Source organism: Vipera berus (assembly GCF_964194415.1).
Source record: "Vipera berus genome assembly, chromosome: 5".
In the NCBI taxonomy this organism is placed as follows: domain Eukaryota; kingdom Metazoa; phylum Chordata; class Lepidosauria; order Squamata; family Viperidae; genus Vipera; species Vipera berus.
This window is the reverse complement of record NC_138207.1, coordinates 97,181,225-97,198,837: the sequence shown is the minus strand read 5'-3', so window position 1 is coordinate 97,198,837 and position 17,613 is coordinate 97,181,225. Positions and strand designations below refer to the sequence as shown.

Sequence of the window (17,613 nt, the reverse complement as noted above, 5' to 3'; positions counted from 1 at the left end):
AGTCACGCGTTTATGTAACGACGCATAGACAGAGGAAACTGACAGGCCCGCAGACAGTTGGTTCTCTCTAGAGAAAATGTCCTTAAAGACATTGCTTGAATGGGCACTAGTATGGGGGAGGGGTGCCTGAGTGAAGTGATGTAAAGTACGACCTTTGGGGATCGACAGGTCAAATGCCATTCAGGCATCAGGGGAAGGAAAAAAGAAAAAAAATTAGACAAAGGCCCGTCTCTCGGTTGAATGTGAGGTCGTCCCTCAGTTGAAACCTCTTACTTAGCCTTGAAGGTCTTTTTAACCCTTCTGGTCCTATCCGTGTCTCTTATCTTCAGCTTTGCCCATTTGTAATGGCAGCATTTTTTTTTGGGGTCACAAAAATAAAATCTAGTTTGTCGTCTTGGTAGGAGATGCAGGAGTATAGCCAGCCGTACCAACAGGCTGAAGAACAGCTTTTATCCATGGGCTGTCAGGCTCTTGAACGGGAAATAATTTTATAAACTTTTATGCATGATTGATGTGCGAGGCCAGTACGTTGTGCAGTTAGCTCTCATGGTGTAAAGGAGGGTTTGTGTCACTGTAAGTTGGTGAGGGACGTGGTGGCTCAGTGGGTTAGGACACTGAGCTTGTCGATCAGAAGGTCGGCAGTTTGACGGGTCGAATCCCGAGTGCCGCGTAGCAGAGTGAGCGCCTGTTACTCGTCCCAGCTTCTGCCAACCTAGCAGTTTGAAAGCACGTAAAAAATGCAAGTAGAAAATTAGGGACCGCTACGGTGGGAAGGTAACAGCGTTCCGTGCGCCTTTGGCGTGTAGTCATGCCGGCCACATGACCACGGAGACATCCTCGGATAAGCGCTGGTTCTTCGGCTTTGAAACGGAGATGAGCACCGGCCCCTAGAGTCGGAAGCGACTAGCACGCATGTGCGGGGGAACCTTTACCTTTACCTTTAAGTTGGGGGTGGGGGGCACGAAGGGAGGCTCAACCAATCTCACTGTATACATGGTTGTACTTTGACAAGAAAGGTTCATTCAATACTCCCTCGTCGTGTTTTTCCCCCGCAACAGCCAGCTATAAATGTAAAGAGGGACTCGGATAACAGCTTAGGAACCTTTCTGATGTTAAAACAGGCTGGTCAGTTTCTCTGTACTTTTCACGTTTGCAGAGTGGGGCAGCACCAAGACGGGGGAGCAACCAGGCCTCATTGGCACTGCTCTGAACTGTGTGCTTCAGGTTCCAAAATTCCTACCTCAAGAACAGAGATTCGATATTCGGGTTCTGGTAAGCAAAAAAAATCCCTCGTCTTCTTCACTCAAGCCCATTTGGAAAAATAAAATAAATGCATAAAAACATCTCTCTGGTTGCGCTGCACGATAGACCCCGAAGGCAACCTCTTTTTTTTTCTTTCTTTCTTTCTTTCTTTCTTTCTTTCTTTCTTTCTTTCTTTCTTTCTTTCTTTCTTTCTTTCTTTCTTTCTTTCTTTCTTTCTTTCTTTCTTTCTTTCTTTCTTTCTTTCCTCCCTCTTCCTTCCTTCCTTCTCTTTCTTTCTTTCTTTCTTTCTTTCTTTCTTTCTTTCTTTCTTTCTTTCTTTCTTTCTTTCTTTCTTTCTTTCTTTCTTTCTTTCTTTCTTTCTTTCTTTCTTTCTTTCTTTCTTTCTTTCTTTCTTTCTTTCTTTCTTTCTTTCTTTCTTTCTTTCTTTCTTTCTTTCTTTCTTTCTTTCTTTCCCCCGAAAGAGTTTGGTAGCCTTTGTTCGCCTCAGCAGCACAGGAAAACGGTTCTGGTTAAACCGCTCTGGAGGCTTTGCGGCCCAGTCGGAAAGGGCCAGTTTCACCGATACCTAAATTTTGCAACATAAAATTTTAACAGGCAGGATTACCAAGATTTGTACAATCTGCTGGTCCAAAAAAAATCCTTTTACAACTGTCTTGGTCTGTTTGAACAATCGACGTCTTTAAAGTTAGGAATTAACATGGTAGTTTTGTAATGCTTCCCTCTTTTTTTTCCTTTTAAACTTAAGGGTTTGGGTCTTTTGATTAATCTGGTTGAATATAGCGCAAGAAACAGACATTGCCTGGTGAATATGGAAACATCTTGTTCCTTCGATTCCTTCTGCTTGGGAGAAGCTGAGGAGAGCTTAAGCACATCTGGACAAATAGCAGCTGTTCTGGCTTTAGTACAGGTGAATCCCTTCTTTTTTTCTTTTTTTTCTTTTTGCATCCGAAATAGGTGAAGCTTGGTGATGATTCAAGGGGGGAGGGGGGATATTGAAATCTGCCTTTCAGAGAGGACGCAGGCAGGTTTAATTCTTCTCCTTTACCACCCTTTCTTTTTGTATCTCACTTGCCTGGACTCTTTGCTGCCTGAAAATCCATCGGCGGGGGTTCCCGGTGACTTAAATAGAAGTCATGTAGAGCTACGTGGGAAAGCAGTAAAGCATTTGGGGACATTGACGATTGACCAACGCCCCCCCCCACCCCATTAGTTGGTGCAGTTAGGGGGCTGTCGGTTGGGTTCTGCTTCTCATTGAACGTTTTGTTGTTGTTGTTGCGCGATCTGAGGTGCCCCGAGCCATTTTGGATTTGAGTGGGATGCAAGCTATAGCAAACAAGTTAAAAAATAAATAAAATTGCATATCCTCCTCAAGAGTTGATATTCAGCCGCCTCTTGCATGTAGGTTTTACGGGCGTACCTCCCCCCTCCTCCCACCCCCTCAGGCCCAACACAAAGGTTCTTCTCGTTAAAAAAGAAATGACGATAAATCTACCCCAAAGTAAAAAGGTCAGCCTTTACGTTAACTTTACTGACAAGCCTACCTTAAGGCTCACACCGGGCCACATAAGCGTTCTTAAAAATAAAAGAATTGCGGAGAGCTGGAGGACAGTTCATACACACACACACACACACCCCGGCGCAGAAATAAAAGCTGGGGTGATCCCTTCCTGGGGCAGGGAACAGTCTCGCGTTCTGGGAGGAGTTGACTCTTCTGCGGGAAGCTCCCTTTTGGCACCGTGGGCTGCTGCTCCCTCTTCATTTTGCCGATCTCAGCAAAATAGTGCTGATTGAGAGGCCGGAAGGCTGTGAGCCAAGTTGAGCGCGCAAGCCTGAAGGTGAAGAACATGTATAACCTGCTTTGCTGGCGTAGTCCCATCAGTTGTAGACTTGCCGGCAAAGCTAAAGTGCGTTCTCAAGCAGAACACGACCATTTCTTTTCATTCATTTCAGCCAGTTCTGTGGCTGTCCCGATGGTGACAGAAAAGGGCTGATAAGGGCACGTCGCACGGGATCGGGGACGAAGAACGACAGCAAATGGGGATCCGTATCAGCACAGTTCAGCGTTTGAACCCCTTGCCTAAAATTTATCATCCCCTCCAGTCGCGCATAAGAGAGAACATAGCCCAGTGATGGCGAACCTTTTACAGACCGAGTGCCCAAACTGCAAGCCAAAACCCACTTATGTATTGTCGGGTGCCGGGTGGGCGTGGCCAATTGGTTGGATGTGGCCCATTATGGTGGGCGTGGGTCTGCGGTGGTAACGGCAGACTGGGTGGGACTAAAAATTCAATCCGTTCCAATTTTGTGAGGTCTTTTTCCCCCGGGAGAAGTTGAAATTGATTGATTGATTGAACCTTTTTTTTTTTTTTGCACACGACGGTGGAGGCCTAAAGCGAAAAGATTTTATAAAACCCAGCTGAAGGCCTAGGACTGGGGCGATGGCGTGCGTGCGTGCCCACAGAGAGGGCTCTGCGTGCCACCTGTGGCATGCGTGTCATAGGTTTGCCACCACGGATATAGCCAGTACTTGAATACCGTTACTCTGCCGCCCAATTTTTTTTTTATGTACTTCAGGTTGGGTTGTGATCTAGAGTTGTACAGGAGCTGGTTGAACCTGTCTCTTCTCACACAGGGAGAATGTTTTTCCTGGCTGCAAAGAATGGGAGGGAAAATAGCTGCCCAGTTAAGATTATTGGGGCAGAAATCAAGACTTCCCTCTTGTCACCTCTCCTTGGCAACTTTTCTCAGAAATATGATTTCTAATAACCGGATATTACAGTACCGGTGACTGTTGGAAAGTCTTAAAGTTGTTCCCCAGCTGGGAGTTGGAAGTCCACAAGTCTTAAAAGTTGCCAGCCTTCCACAATCCTGCTCTAGAACCTTTTCAAATGAACCTTGCCCCTTATGGTGAAGTAGCTGGCAGGGAAGTGATCCTCTTTATACCCAGCTTGGTTTTATCCTGACCATCTTCCAAACAGGAAACAGGTGTGCATGGAAAGTCATCCCTCCTTAACTCCCATTTCCTTGACACAGGTCGCAAACGTGGTCGAAACCTCAAGATTCCAGCTTCATTTGAAAAGGTTGTTGAAAGTCGGCAGCTTTAAGACTTGTGGACTTCAGCTCCAAGAATTCCCCATGCTGGCTGGGGGATTCTGGAAATTGGAGTCCACAGGCCTTCAAGTTGCCAAAGTTGGGCACATTGGATACATTGGCACCTGGCAAGTGGTACGCCAAGTGTAGCCGGGGAGGGAACGAGTCAAAGCGACATAGCGCGGGACTTGCCGTGAGGGAGTCCTCGGGAGCTTGCCGGGCGGCTGGGGTGAGGCAGAGGGCCCGGGATCGGCATGCTTCTGCCTCACCTGGAAGAGAAAGGAGGAGGAGTAGGGGGTCAGAGACAGGGGAGGCTATAAAAGGAGGCAGTTTGGGCGGGAGAGGGAGAGGAAAAAAAAAAGAGACACGCAGCCCTGGGAGGAGGAGAAATCAGCCGGAGCTGCACGGAAGGGAAAAGGAAGGGGGAGGAGGGGGAGAAAGGAGAGGAGAGGAGATGAAACAGGCCAGCCGGGAGCCGATCTACAACTTCTGTGGCAGCCATCCATGCCCGGCACGTGCACAGGTGGCAGCAAGAAAACAGGCAGCGGAATGAAGAAAGGCAGCGGAATGAAGAAAGGCAGCGCATCGGCTGGAGGTGAGGCAGGGAGGGAGGAAGGAGATGGCAATGAGAAAGAGGGAAGTAGAGAGCAGGAGGAAAACAGAAAGGAAGGTTGGAAGAAAAAGCTGGGGGGGGGGTGTTTTGCTTTCCAGCCGGGAGGCTATATAGAGAAAAGAAATAGGCCAGAGGAAGCCAGCTGCTGCAGCTGCTCAAGAGCAGATGTTTATTGGCAGAAGCCAAGTGCCGTTTCAGCAGTAGTTCGGTTCTGGGTCAGCCGAACAACAAACAGGGAGAGTGGAAGGATTCTTATGTGACTTTGAAGTTCTGGGCTTTATGCAGTGTGGGCTTTGTGTTCTTAAGGAGTGTTTGGCAATTTCTATTGTGGCTGATGGCCCCTGTTGGATTTTGGGTTCTAATTCTATTGCTCTGCTATTGTTACCTATAACTTTTGCTGAAAAGGGATTTTGAAGTATTTTTTTGCCCTGAATGGATTCTGCCTGTAGCATTCGTTTACTTATGAATGAATGGAGCTATTTGGGGAGGCTGCCTTAACTGGTACTTGCTACATTTGTTTTTTTTTTAAGTGCCTGCTGCCAGCTCCTTAACTTTCCTTTCTAGCCAGTAGCTAATTCTTAAAGGGGAATGCACCTTTTTAAGCTAGTTCCCTCAGCGGTTTGTCTTTTCTGTCTCTGGAGGCTTTTCCTTGTTTGATAAATATATGGAAGAGGGAAAATGTGTGGGTGTGTGTCTATGTGTTTAAATTCTTCCTTTGGAAGGAAGGAGATGGGAATGAGAAAGAAAGAGGAAGGGAGGGAAACAGGAAGGGAGAAGGAGGAGGGAAGGAGATTGGAATAAAAGGGAGGGAGGGTCTGAAGGAAGTCCCGCCTCAGCACTTGGCCATCAGCAGCCCTGCCAACGACTTTTGTTTGTCAGAAGGTTGCAAAAGGGGATCACATGACCCTGGGACACTGATCATCATACATATGAATCGGTTGCCAAGTATCCAAATATAAAGCAAATGACCCTGGGGATGCTGCAAAGGTCATAAGTGTGAAAAATGGTCATAAGCCATTTCAGTGCCATTGTAACTTTGAACAGTCACTAAGCGACTTGTATGTCGAGGACTACCTGTCCTTGATCCCGTTTTTCCTTTTTTTTTTTTTTTTGGTCGTCAAGTTTTTGACACCTTGCTAGGCAGTGCTCGAATATTGCCATAATGTTGAAAAGGTTGAAAAGCCCTGTTCTAGAGGGTCTGCTGAATCTTTGCAAATTGACCCAGAACCGACAGAATGGAAACCTGGAGTGATTTGCTTGCCCTGCCTTTTCGATGAAGAAAATCTGGGCAGGATAAGTAGCTGAAGGCAGGGGTCCCCAACGTGCCGGCATGCCGGGCCGCAGCATGCCAGAAACCGGTCCATGCAAACAAGCAAAGCTCCATCCACAGGATGGAGGCAGTACATGAAACCACCACCACCACCCCTCCGGTCCACAGAAAAAAACTCCATGGAACCGGTCCCTGGTGATCGAAAGGTTGGGGACCCTGTGGCTTAAGGCCTCTTCCCTGACCCTAGCCCTACCCTCAGCAGCTCTGCATTCACTACTTGCCCCAAAGTCCTTGGCCTGGCTTGACACAACAGCACTGATGATCAACTGTGGGATGCTAAGTTTCAACCCCATCAGGGTATTGTTTTTGCACTAAGAACTGAAGTTAACCATGGTGCTGAATCCCAAATGTGTTAACGTCATGCCTGTATTATAGTGTGCTGTGAGATGTTGAGTGAAAAGGGGAGCCGCAATGAAGAGGGGTGGCCGAGACATTGGGCAGTGCTGGTGAGCGAATGCATGGTGGCTGATTTTCCAATCCAACCATGTTTGTTTTGGTCTCTCAGTTGTTCCTGGAGAGAGAGAGAGCAGCGCAGCTGGCCGAGAGTCAGACCGACGAACTGATTAAAGAGGCTCCCACCGCACAGCATGACCAGAGTGGGGAGTGGCAGGAGACCAGTGGGGAGATTCAGTGGGTCTCCACAGAAAAGCCAGACAACGCTGAGGAGAAAGAGAAGAAAGAAGACGAAGAAGAAGAGCTAGATCTTAATAAAGGTGGGTGGCAGTGGCTGGGCAAGAAGGCCTAGGCCACGGGGCAACCCGCGGCTCTGGAACCGCATGCAGCTCTTTCAGCCTTCTCCTGCGGCTCTGCAGTAGAGAGAGAGAGTGAGAGGAGAGAGGAGAGAGAGACACAGACAGAGACAGGCTCTTGTGCTTCCCTTCTCTCTCTCTCCCTCTCTCTCTCTCTCTCTCTCTCTCTCTCTCTCTCTCTCTCTGTATGTATAAAAAAGAGTGGCCTCACGCTGTTGTCTGACAAGCTGACAAGCTTATTGGGCAGGGCTCCTGCCTTTGCTGCGTCTCCACAGGAAGCAGCAGTGCTCTCTCTCTGTCTCTCTCTCTCTCTCTCTGTCTGTCTCTGTCTCTCTGTCTCTCTCTCTCTCTCTCTCTCTCTCTCTCTCTCACACACACACACACACACACACTGAGTTGGGGAAGAGGACTGGGCAGGAGAGCCAGCCCAATAAGAATGTGTGTCAGCTTGTCGGAGAATAGCGTGAAACCAGCTTGCCAGGTGAGCAGAAGATCGGAGAGAGAGAGAACTCATGCACAACAGCCTCTTTTTCTTTTTTAATTAAACTCTTCAAGCTCTCCCCCCCCTTTCTCGTTTTTGAAATATCTTCGCTTATGGTGTCAGCTAGGTCAGGGGTCCCCAACCCCCGGTCCGTGGACCAGTACCGGTCCGCGGCATACCAGCAACCGGTCTGCACAAACAAGCAAAGCCCCATCCACGGGATGTAGGCAGCACACAAAACCACGCTCCCTCCGGTCCGCGGAAAAACCTCTGTCCACGGAACTGGCCCTGAAAAGGTTGGGGACCTCTGAGCTACGTCCTTTGCTGTCTCTTTCCTGGAAATCCTTGCTTCTGACACTACTGGAAAGAGTCTGGTGGCCCCTTTTCTGTCTTAACAAATTTTATTACGAGGTATAAGCCTTTTGTCAGTAGTGCTAATTTTATTAGTTGGAAGAGGGGCTACCAGACCCCTTTAGGCTTTTTGCTCCCGTTGAATGACGGAGCTCTCCTCCAGGTGTGACATGGTGTCTTGTCTGATAAAAATAAGCTTAATCTTGCCTGTTTGTATCCAGTATCCTGGCCTGTTTTAAATTCTGTCTCTTCTCCTTCTCTCACTCCTTCATCCCAATTTTTTTTTTGCAAGATTTTCCCTACCTTTCCCAATGTCCTCTCCCGCCTAACTCCAAATAATTTGATTGGGGTGGTTTTTCCGAGTGCCGGATGTGTTTGTTTGAATGCCTTATAATTTATGTATTAAGGGGTAGACTGGATTAATTGTTTGTCCTTCGGGTCAGGATCGTGTTCCGGTAAATTGGGAGTTTTTAGCCAGTGAGTTCAGAGTCGAGCTGATGGGGGTTAGAAACTCTGCTTTGTTACTCTTAGGGATTGCTTAGTATTTCTCTGTGGTGGGGTGTGGGGGGGAATCAGGAAAGTTGTGTAAGAATGCAAAATGAGAGTATCGGTATAAAACCTTCTTCTTTATTTACAGCCCTTCAGCATGCCGGAAAGCATATGGAAGACTGCATCGTGGCCTCTTACACAGCACTGCTGCTAGGCTGCCTCTGCCAGGAAAGTCCAGTAAGAAAGTTCACCACTGCATAACCCTTAAACGGCTGGAAAGAGTGGGTTGGCTTGAAGCAGGGAAGTGGGTTGTGTGTACAGTCTGAAACAGGGCAGGGATTTCATAGGTAGAGAAAAGCTGCCCGGAGTGTGTTTCTCTCCAGGGCTGGCGGTCGTCGTGTTTTTCCTGCAACGCAAATGCGGTGCTCTCAAATGAATCAATACTAAGGCCATTCATCTTAACAGTCAATATGCCTTTTAATCTAATGTTTGGTAGGATATAGTCCAGTGATGGCGAACCTTTTAGAGACCGAGCGCCCGGGTGCCGGGTGGGTGTGGCCCATTGGGTGGGCGTGGCTCCGGTGGTAACGTCAGACGGTGGGACTAAAAAGTTCAATCAATCAATTCCAAGAAAGATTTTTTTTTTCCCCCGCGAGAAGTTGAAATTGATTGATTGAACCTTTTTTTTTTTTGCTTATGGCAGCAGAGGCCTAAATCGAAAAGGTTTTATAAAACCCAGCTGAAGACCTAGGACTGGGGCGACGGCACGCGTGCCCACAGAGAGGGCTCTGTGTGCGCATGCCACAGGTTCGCCACAAGTGTGCAAAACACACGTGAGGCTGCCCGCCTTGTGCTCTGTATTGTTTGCTCTGGAAGCTCCCCAAGCTAATTTCCCATCCTAAGGGTATTCGATCCAAGATCAACTTTGTTTAACTCAAGGGCGGGTGTGTATGTGTGTGGGTTGTTGTTTTCTCTTTGTTTAGCACATGAACTACACTTTCAAAAAAAAACCTGTCCACCCTTTGGTTGCCCAAGGCCCCTTAATGTCGCCGTCGCCAGTGAGCAGGGCTAAACGTTTGAGCAGTGGGCTTCCAAATTTAAAAAAGTCTTAAGGAAATGAACTTCAACATGCGGACCTACGTTTTCCCACTCCTAATTGTCCAGGGTTATGTCATTGTTTAGGGCTTGGGAGTGTGGCTTCCATGCCCTCCCCCCAGACATGTTCAGTGCTGATGGCTGTGTCTGCTGCAAGGCTGGAATCCCCTCCCAAGCAAATGATGGAATAAAATATTTGATACTGCCTCTCGGTTCTTTACTCTTACGCAACAAATGCTCTGTCGTTTGAGCGGTGCTTTTCTCTTGGCAATTGCAATCTCATCTGGAACGATGCTCAGGTCTTGGGATCATTCGTGGCCAGAGGAAAATTGTAAAACGGCAAAGCTTTTGGAAAAGGCTTCATAGCTCTTATTTATTTATTTATTTATTTATTTATTTATTTATTTATTTATTTATTTATTTATTTATTATTTAAACTTGTATACCGCCCTATTCCTGTAGGACTCAGGGCGGTTTACAGGGAAAAATTAAAAATACATACCTACAAAGTTAAAATCGATTAAAACTAAAATTAAATTAAGTCCCTGAATTTAAACTAAAACCCCATTAATAAATAATTAAAACCCCTCAGTCTGGGCCAGACAGCTCAAAAAGCCAAGTTTTCAAATCCCTGCGAAATGAGCGAAGGTCGGGGGCAGTCCTAAGCTCCGTGGGAAGATGGTTCCAAAGGGCCGGCGCGCCCACAGAGAACGCCCTTCCCCTGGGGATAACCCGCCGGCATTCCTTGACCGGCAGTACCCTAAGAAGGCCCTCCCTGTGGGAGCGCACGGGACGATGGGGCTTCCCTTGAAGACCACTCGGAGGCTCCAACTGGTACAGAATGCGGCCGCGAGAGTTGTCTTGGGAGTTTCCCGGTACTCCCATGTTACACCTTTGCTCCGCGAGCTGCATTGGTTACCAGTTGTCTTCCGGGTGAGGTTCAAGGTCTTAGTGATGGTTTTTAAGTCCTTACATGGCATGGGTCCGGAATACCTCGGGGACCACCTGCTGCCGGCATCGACCCCCCTCCGCGCCGTGCGTTCCCACAGAGAGGGCCTCCTCAGGGTGCCTCCGGTCAGAGAATGCCGGCTGGTGGCCCCCAGGGGGAGGGCCTTCTCTGTGGGCGCCCCGGCTTTGTGGAATCAACTGCCGGTTGAGCTCCGGATGGCACCGGATCTCCGCTCCTTCCGGCGTGGGTTAAAGACCCACTTATTCGAACAAGCTGGCCTGGCCTGATGGGGAGTTAATTTAGGGTTTTAAATATTTGTATATTTTATTGTTTTATTTTGGGCATTAATTTAATTCTATTTTAACTTTTGTATTTTTGTATTTTTATTATATGCCCTGTTCACCGCCCTGAGTCCTTCGGGAGAAGGGCGGTATAAAAATTTAATAAACTAAAAAAACTAATAATAAACTAAAAAAACGATGGGAAGTTGATGCCGGCAGCAGGTGTTCCCTTAGATAATCTGGACCCAAGCCATTTAGAGCTTTATAGGTTATTACCAGCACCTTGAATCTCACCCAGAGGGCAACCGGAAGCCAATGCAGCTCACGGAGAAGAGGTGTTACACGGGAGTATAGGGAAACTCCCATAACAACTCGCGTAGCTGCATTCTGCACCAGTTGAAGCCTCCGAGTGGTCCTCAAGGGCAGCCCCATGTAGAGAGCGTTGCAGTAGTCTAGCCAGGAGGTCACGAGCGCATGGGTGACTGTGCATAGGGCATCTCGGTCCAGATAGGGCCGCAACTGGCACACCAGACGAAGCTGGGCAAAAGCTCCCCTGGTCACGGCTCCTATATGGTCTTCAAAAATGAGCCGTGAATCCAAGAGGACGCCCAAGTTGCGAGCCCTATCGACGGGGGGTAACACCTCACCCCCCATCATTAGTGGTGGAACAACCTGGTTTATCCGAGATGCCGGTATGTACAGCCACTCAGTCTTGGCAGGATTGAGACGAAGCCTGTTTCTCCCCATCCAAACCCGGACCGCTTCCAGGCAACGGGACATCGCGTCGAGTGCATCACTGGGTTGGTTCGGGGTGGAGAGAAAAAGTTGGGTATCATCAGCATACTGATGATACCCCCCCCCCCGAAACCATGAATGAGCTCACCCAGCGGTTTCATGTAGATGTTGAACAGGAGGGGAGAGAGAACCGAACCCTGGGGGACTCCACAAACGAGAGACCTCGGGGTGGACCTCTGCCCTCCCGTCAACACCGACTACGAGCGGCCCAGGAGGTAGGAGGAGAACCACCATAAAACGGTGCCTCCCACTCCCAACCCACTGAGACGCCGCAGTAGGATACCATGGTCGATGGTATCGAAAGCCGCTGAGAGATCTAAAAGGACTAGGACAGAGGAACATCCCCTGTCCCGAGCCCGCCAGAGATCATTCACCAGTGCGACCAATGCCGTCTCCGTGCTGTACCCGGGCCTGAAACCCGATTGGTACGGGTCCAGATAATCAGTTTCCTCCAGGAACAGAGGAAGCTGATGCGCCACCACACTCTCAACAACCTTCGCCAAAAAGCGAAGGTTGGAGGCCGGATGATAGTTATTTAAAACAGCCGGATCCAGGGCAGGCTTCTTGAGGAGGGGCCTCACCACCGCCTCCTTCAAAGCAGTGGGAAAGGTACCCTCCTTCAAGGAAGCAAATATTACTGCCTGGAACCAGCCTCGTGTCTCCTCCCGAGCCACATAGACCAGCCAGGAGGGGCACGGGTCTAGTAAACAGGTGGTGGAACTCAGTCTCCTCATGATCCTGTCCACGTCATCGGGGGAAACAGGGTCGAACTCAGTCCAGGTAACATGCTCAAGACCGCTTGATTCCTCCATTCCAGACTCTGCCCAGTCGGAGTCCAAACCGGTCCGGATCTGAGCGATTTTATCCACCAGATGATGACTAAACTCCTCAGCCCGTCCCTGTAAGGGTTCCTCTTACATATCCTTCCTTATTTTCTTATTTTCCCACTGGCTAGTAAAGCAGTGGAGGTGGAAAGGAGAGGGGCCAGCTTCCAGCCTTTACGAAAAGGGGAAAAAATAGCTGCGAATGGCTGAGAAGCTTTATTGTATCGAGTTATTAAAGAGATGCCGGATTGATATTTGGACCTTGGTCCTGTGTTGGGAAAGAGGTGGCGTGGATGAATGCGGCAGCATTTTATTTCTTCCAGTGTCACATTTTGTGCAAAATATTTTTTCCTACGAGCTTGGAAATGTCCTAATGCAGAATTTATTTCCTTAGATCAATGTGACTACTGTAAGGACATACTTACCCAACGGGGACTTCTCAATCATGACCGAAATGCTCAAAAAGTTTCTTAGTTTCATGAACCTTACTGTAAGTAGATCTTCGGGGATTCTAATGATTTATTGCCTGACTAGTATGAGTAGGCTTGTTTTGCATTTATTTTTTTTGCAGCATGGGGGGTGGGCAGGGCAGATTTCTAGAAGTTCACCAACATACAGGTGCTCCTCGACTTTCGACAGTTCGTTTAGTGACCATTCAAAGTTACAATGGCATTGGAAAAAAACATTGAATTGGGACCATTTTTCACATGGACTGTTCTGTCCCAGCCCATGTGAGTCCTTGCTATGCTCAGAAGGAGAAACCCCTCTTCCAATCAAGCAGGCAGGAACCACAGGAAAAACCCAAAGCCCTTTGACCTGAGTCAATGTCCCAAGGCATACAAACACAGTTCAGAGAAACTCGATCCTTAACACAACCAGCCCCTCCCACACCTTCCCTTTTTATTATGCAGCCAAGGCGTGGCTTTCCTAACACCTTCTCCTTTGCCTTTGGAGCCGCCCCGTTGCATTCCTTTGTCCTGCTCTCTTTTCTTGCCGGCGCTGTCGCGCATCCTGGATATTTCCCAGCTGCGCTTCGTCGCTGTCCGACACAGGCTCCCAGCATAGCTGGGAGCCGCAAGAAAAAACCAACCCCTTTTATTCTCACAGACCTGAAGTCAGTGTCCCAGGCAAACAAACACAGTTGACAGAAACTCGATCCTTAACACGAACGGTTTCCTTCGGCAACCAGCACATCCCACACCTTCCCTTTTATAATGCAGCCGAGGCATGGCTTCCTAATGCCTTCTCCTTTGCCTTTGGAGCCGCCCCATTGCATTCCTCTGTCCTACTCGCTTCTCTTGTCTGCGCTTTCGTGCATCCTGGATATTTCCCAGCTGTGCTTCATCACTGCCCCCCACAGGCTCCCAGCACAGCTGTGTCTCAGCCTGAGCGCGAGTAGAGGGGCCAGGCTCCTCGTCCGAATGTAGGTCTTGGAGCTCCTTAGGACCTTCCTCTTACTCTGATGTCACTCCAGGCCCCTCCCCCCCTCTGATTCCTCAGACTCAGCTGCCGTATCCACGAGCTGGCGAATGACAACACGTACGATCGTTGCAACATCCCCACGGTCACATGATCAAAATTCAGATGCTTGGCAACTGGCTCACGTTTATGTCGGTTTGCAGTATCCCAGGGTCACGTGATCTCCTTTTGCGACCTTTCTGACAACCAGACTAAATGGGGAAGCCCGATTCACTTAGCAACTGCGTTACTAACTTATCAGCGGCAGTGAATCGCTCAACATCCGGGGCAAGCGAGGTGGTGAAATGCAAAATTCACTTAACAAATGTCTTGCTTGGCACTAGAAACGTTGGGCTCCATTAGGGTCGTAAGTTGAGAACTACCTATATTAAACTTCAGCTTTGGGAATTAGGCACAGCCAGAACAGGCATTCTGCCTGTTTAGGGCTGTGAACGCCGGTAATTTATTCCCCGGTGCTTTTCCTAAGCACTAACTGGATTCTTGTGGCAAGAATTTTATACAAAGTCTGCTTATGTGAAGAGCACGTTTTATTTAAACCCGCTGGGATTTTCTTTTTCTCGAAAATGGGAACTGCCAGTCTAATTGATCCTGTTCCAAATTTTGTGTCGTTGTAATGTAAACAAGGATGTGCCAGCTCTACCATCAGGGGAATAGGATGTTCTGGAGCAGGGGTGTCAAACTGCCGGCCCGCGGGCCGGAGCGTCACGGAGAAAGCACGCCCAGTCCATTTTCGGCAATGGGAAAAAGTTCCGATACGTCGCGCGACGTCACGTGACGTCGCGAGTTTGACATGCCTGTTCTGGAGAGATCTGGAACACGGTGGGTGGGTTTCTTTCCAATAGCACCTAGCAGTGCTTTTATGGATGTAAGGAGCAAAGAAGCATTACTTTCAGGAAAAAAAAAATTACTGAGTCTTAACCAGACTGGCGCAGGTCAGCAGAAAAAGGAAGGAAACATCCCAGCATCTCCTCAAAAGGAGGAATGCATCTTAACATTTTCCTGTTTTTTTGTCTCCTTGCTCACCCAGTGCGCAGTGGGAACCACCGGCCAGAAGTCAATCTCCCGAGTGATTGAATACTTGGAACACTGCTAGTTACTACTACTACCACCCCTGTTGGGCCACAGGCACTTGGATGGCGGGTGCTTTTTCTTTCAGAAAAAGCAAGAGATTGTGACCGACGTGCTTGCTGAGGGGAGATGCATTCCTCAAGTCTCATTTTTCTCTTTGGATTTTTAAGGATACCTGGTTTTTTTCCCCGCTCGCCTGGCATTTTTCCGAAGCGTTGCGACCACTTCAAATGTGCAGTTTATCCAAAAAAAAAAAAAAAAAATCAGAGAGGGGGAAAAAAGAAAAAGAAAAAAAAAAATCTGTGGACCGAGCGAATTTGCAATGTTTTCTAGCAACTCAACGCAGTATTTTCCATGTATTTGGCAATTTTTTTTTAATCCACCCTCTTTATTTGTCTGGCTTTTTTGTGACAACCTTTGAAGGGGGAAAAAAAAACAACCCGTGCTGTTTTACTGTTGAGCCACTGTTCCGGGGGCGAAGGCAACGTTAGCTACTGAGGTATCGAGATTAAAAAAAAAAATTGAAATAAAAATGCTCTGGGCAGCAGCGTAGCTCTGATTTGAGTTTAATTTGCTCTTGTTTTTGAAAGAGATTATTCCAAAATGATTTTTAAAAAAAACCCAGAAAATTTTTTTTTTTAAAAAAATACTTTTTTGTGATCTTAACTACTGTCTATATTTAAAATGTGTTGGAATCCAAAGAGGCTGAGGCTCGGATAGTTTATTTTTTATACTGTTTTGATTAAAAATTGGGATGTTGGAAACTACTTCTCAGTTTTTGCAATTGTTGTGGCCTAAGTACTGTAAACCGATAGACCGTAACACGTCAGAGCTCTAAGAGAGGCATGCAGGAAGAAGAAAGATCCCCTCCTGGCCATTGTCTATATATTTTTTTAAAAATGCAGTAAAACATGCCCTGCTAAAGGTTAGCGTGAAACCATGTTCAGTCCAGGGTAATTTACGCTTCGGAATAAGCAAAAACTTTTAAACGCTGTCAGTTTGTTTCAAAGAAACATGGAGTTAAACCATCCAGTGGACAAATCTTTCCAATTAAGGTAATCTTTCTATATTTTGAGTTTTGAGCAGGTAAAACGCATACAATACAAAGCCTTAAATAGCTGAATATAGCAAAAATTTTGTTCGGTGTAGAGTCTAGTTCACAGCAAAGGATTGTGTTGAGACTTTTGTGGAACAAAGATCCCTGCAAAATACTTTTTTTTTTTTGTTTCATTCTGTTGTGGTTTGAACATTAGGGACTCTCTTTGCACTCATAATGATGTCCTGACTGACGGAATTGCTCATGACTTTTTATTAAGCTGGTCTTGAATCTTCACAAAAGTTTCTCGGGGACGTGTGTGTGTGTCACTGACACTTTTCACATTTACCTGTGTTAGGTAGTTGCATCATCTTACTTTGGATTTGTAAAACTTGAAGCCATAAGAAATATTAAGTTCTATGTATAATGAGGGAAGGGAGAAATAACAGAAAAATCTAACCTGCTTTTTAGATCTTGTTATCTCCATGTATAAAATTACAAACGTGCTTTTGTATCAGTGCAAGCTGTACATTTTTTTACACACAGTGGCTGCCTTCTACGTCTTCCTATTTTTGATAATGCGGATTGTTGGGAATTCAGTATGGAAGTAAGTGATTAGAAACAAAAGCTTATCCTCTCTTTTTTTTAAAAAAAATGTTCTCACCTCTTTAAGAAAATCCCCTTCCGTCCCCCCAAAAATATACCAGTGTAACTTAGAAAAGACAGCGGAGGCTGTGTGTTTGCCCTTGGGTGAAGGACAAGGGAGAGTAACGGAATAAAGCTGAACTTGTAAATTATTTTTGCGACACAGGATTTTTCTGGATATATATATATATATTTTTTTTTGACATTTTTAGTTGGTAGAGCAAACGGCTTCCAGTTTGAGTTTGATTTCATGTAGCTTTTTAAGTTAGCCTTTTTTTTTCTTGTGCGCGCGCCACGGCGAAGGACGATTAAAAGCAATTCTGGGGGAATCGGGACCCCACCCTTCTCTGTTACACTGGTAATGAGCTGAATGGGAAATAATTAAAAGTTCTTGTGTTGACAGTTTTTAATTAACAAGCACTGAAGATGCAGATGGACTGAGGGATAAAGGTCAGGGGGAATGCCCCCCTGTGGAGCTGCAGTGTATTTTCTTGTTTAAAACCCTCCTCACACTCTGCATTTCAATGGGTACTTGAGGCCAACCTTCCAATTGAAAAGTTTTAAAATAAAAACTTCTTTTTTTCTCCCCCCCCCGCTGTAAATACATGTGTGTAAATAAGCGCAGTTGGAAACTACAACCGTAGAGTACTTTTTTCTGAATCCAATCCTATTTTTATTTTATACAGTATTTCTCAGCTGTGATCTTTGGAGCAAAAAGCCAACGGCAGGAATAATAGTTTGTACCAGTTTCATGAAGTATGTCTTTTGGTTTTTGTAAATAATTTTAACTCGAATAAAAATTGCTACTTTCAATACATAAACCCACCCGTAGTGAGCACAGTTTCTTGACCCTGCAGATTCTTGCCTGCCGCATTTCAACCTGAAAGAGAAAGTAGCATGGCTGCCCTCCGAAATGACTCGAGTCTTCATGTGGAAAATATGGCGCCATGCTACAAGTATGGTGGTTTCCCTCTCTTAAGGCTAAACTCCAGAGCATAAATTACCGTATTTATCGGCGTATAACACGCACCGGCGTATAACACGCACCTCATTTTAAAAAGGAAATTTCAGGAAA

General features: G+C 46.8%; 1 protein-coding gene across 5 annotated transcripts in view; it reads left to right on the top strand.

Annotated features, from left to right (window-relative positions):
• WAPL (WAPL cohesin release factor) overlaps positions 1-17,359 on the top strand; it is a 57,901-nt gene extending 40,542 nt beyond the window's left edge. For 3 of the 5 annotated variants that reach the window (XM_081329721.1, XM_081329720.1, XM_081329719.1), the window contains 8 exons: positions 1,157-1,272; positions 2,009-2,170; positions 6,802-7,009; positions 8,515-8,603; positions 12,705-12,800; positions 14,817-15,912; positions 16,440-16,500; positions 17,225-17,359. In XM_081329721.1, the coding sequence (XP_081185847.1) occupies positions 1,157-1,272; positions 2,009-2,170; positions 6,802-7,009; positions 8,515-8,603; positions 12,705-12,800; positions 14,817-14,882 (737 nt within the window). In that variant the 3' untranslated portion in view covers positions 14,883-15,912; positions 16,440-16,500; positions 17,225-17,359. Of the gene's footprint in view, positions 1-1,156; positions 1,273-2,008; positions 2,171-6,801; positions 7,010-8,514; positions 8,604-12,704; positions 12,801-14,816 lie in introns of those variants that run through there. The other 2 variants (XM_081329718.1, XM_081329722.1) reach the window with 2 other exon arrangements.
• Positions 17,360-17,613: the final 254 nt, after the last annotated feature.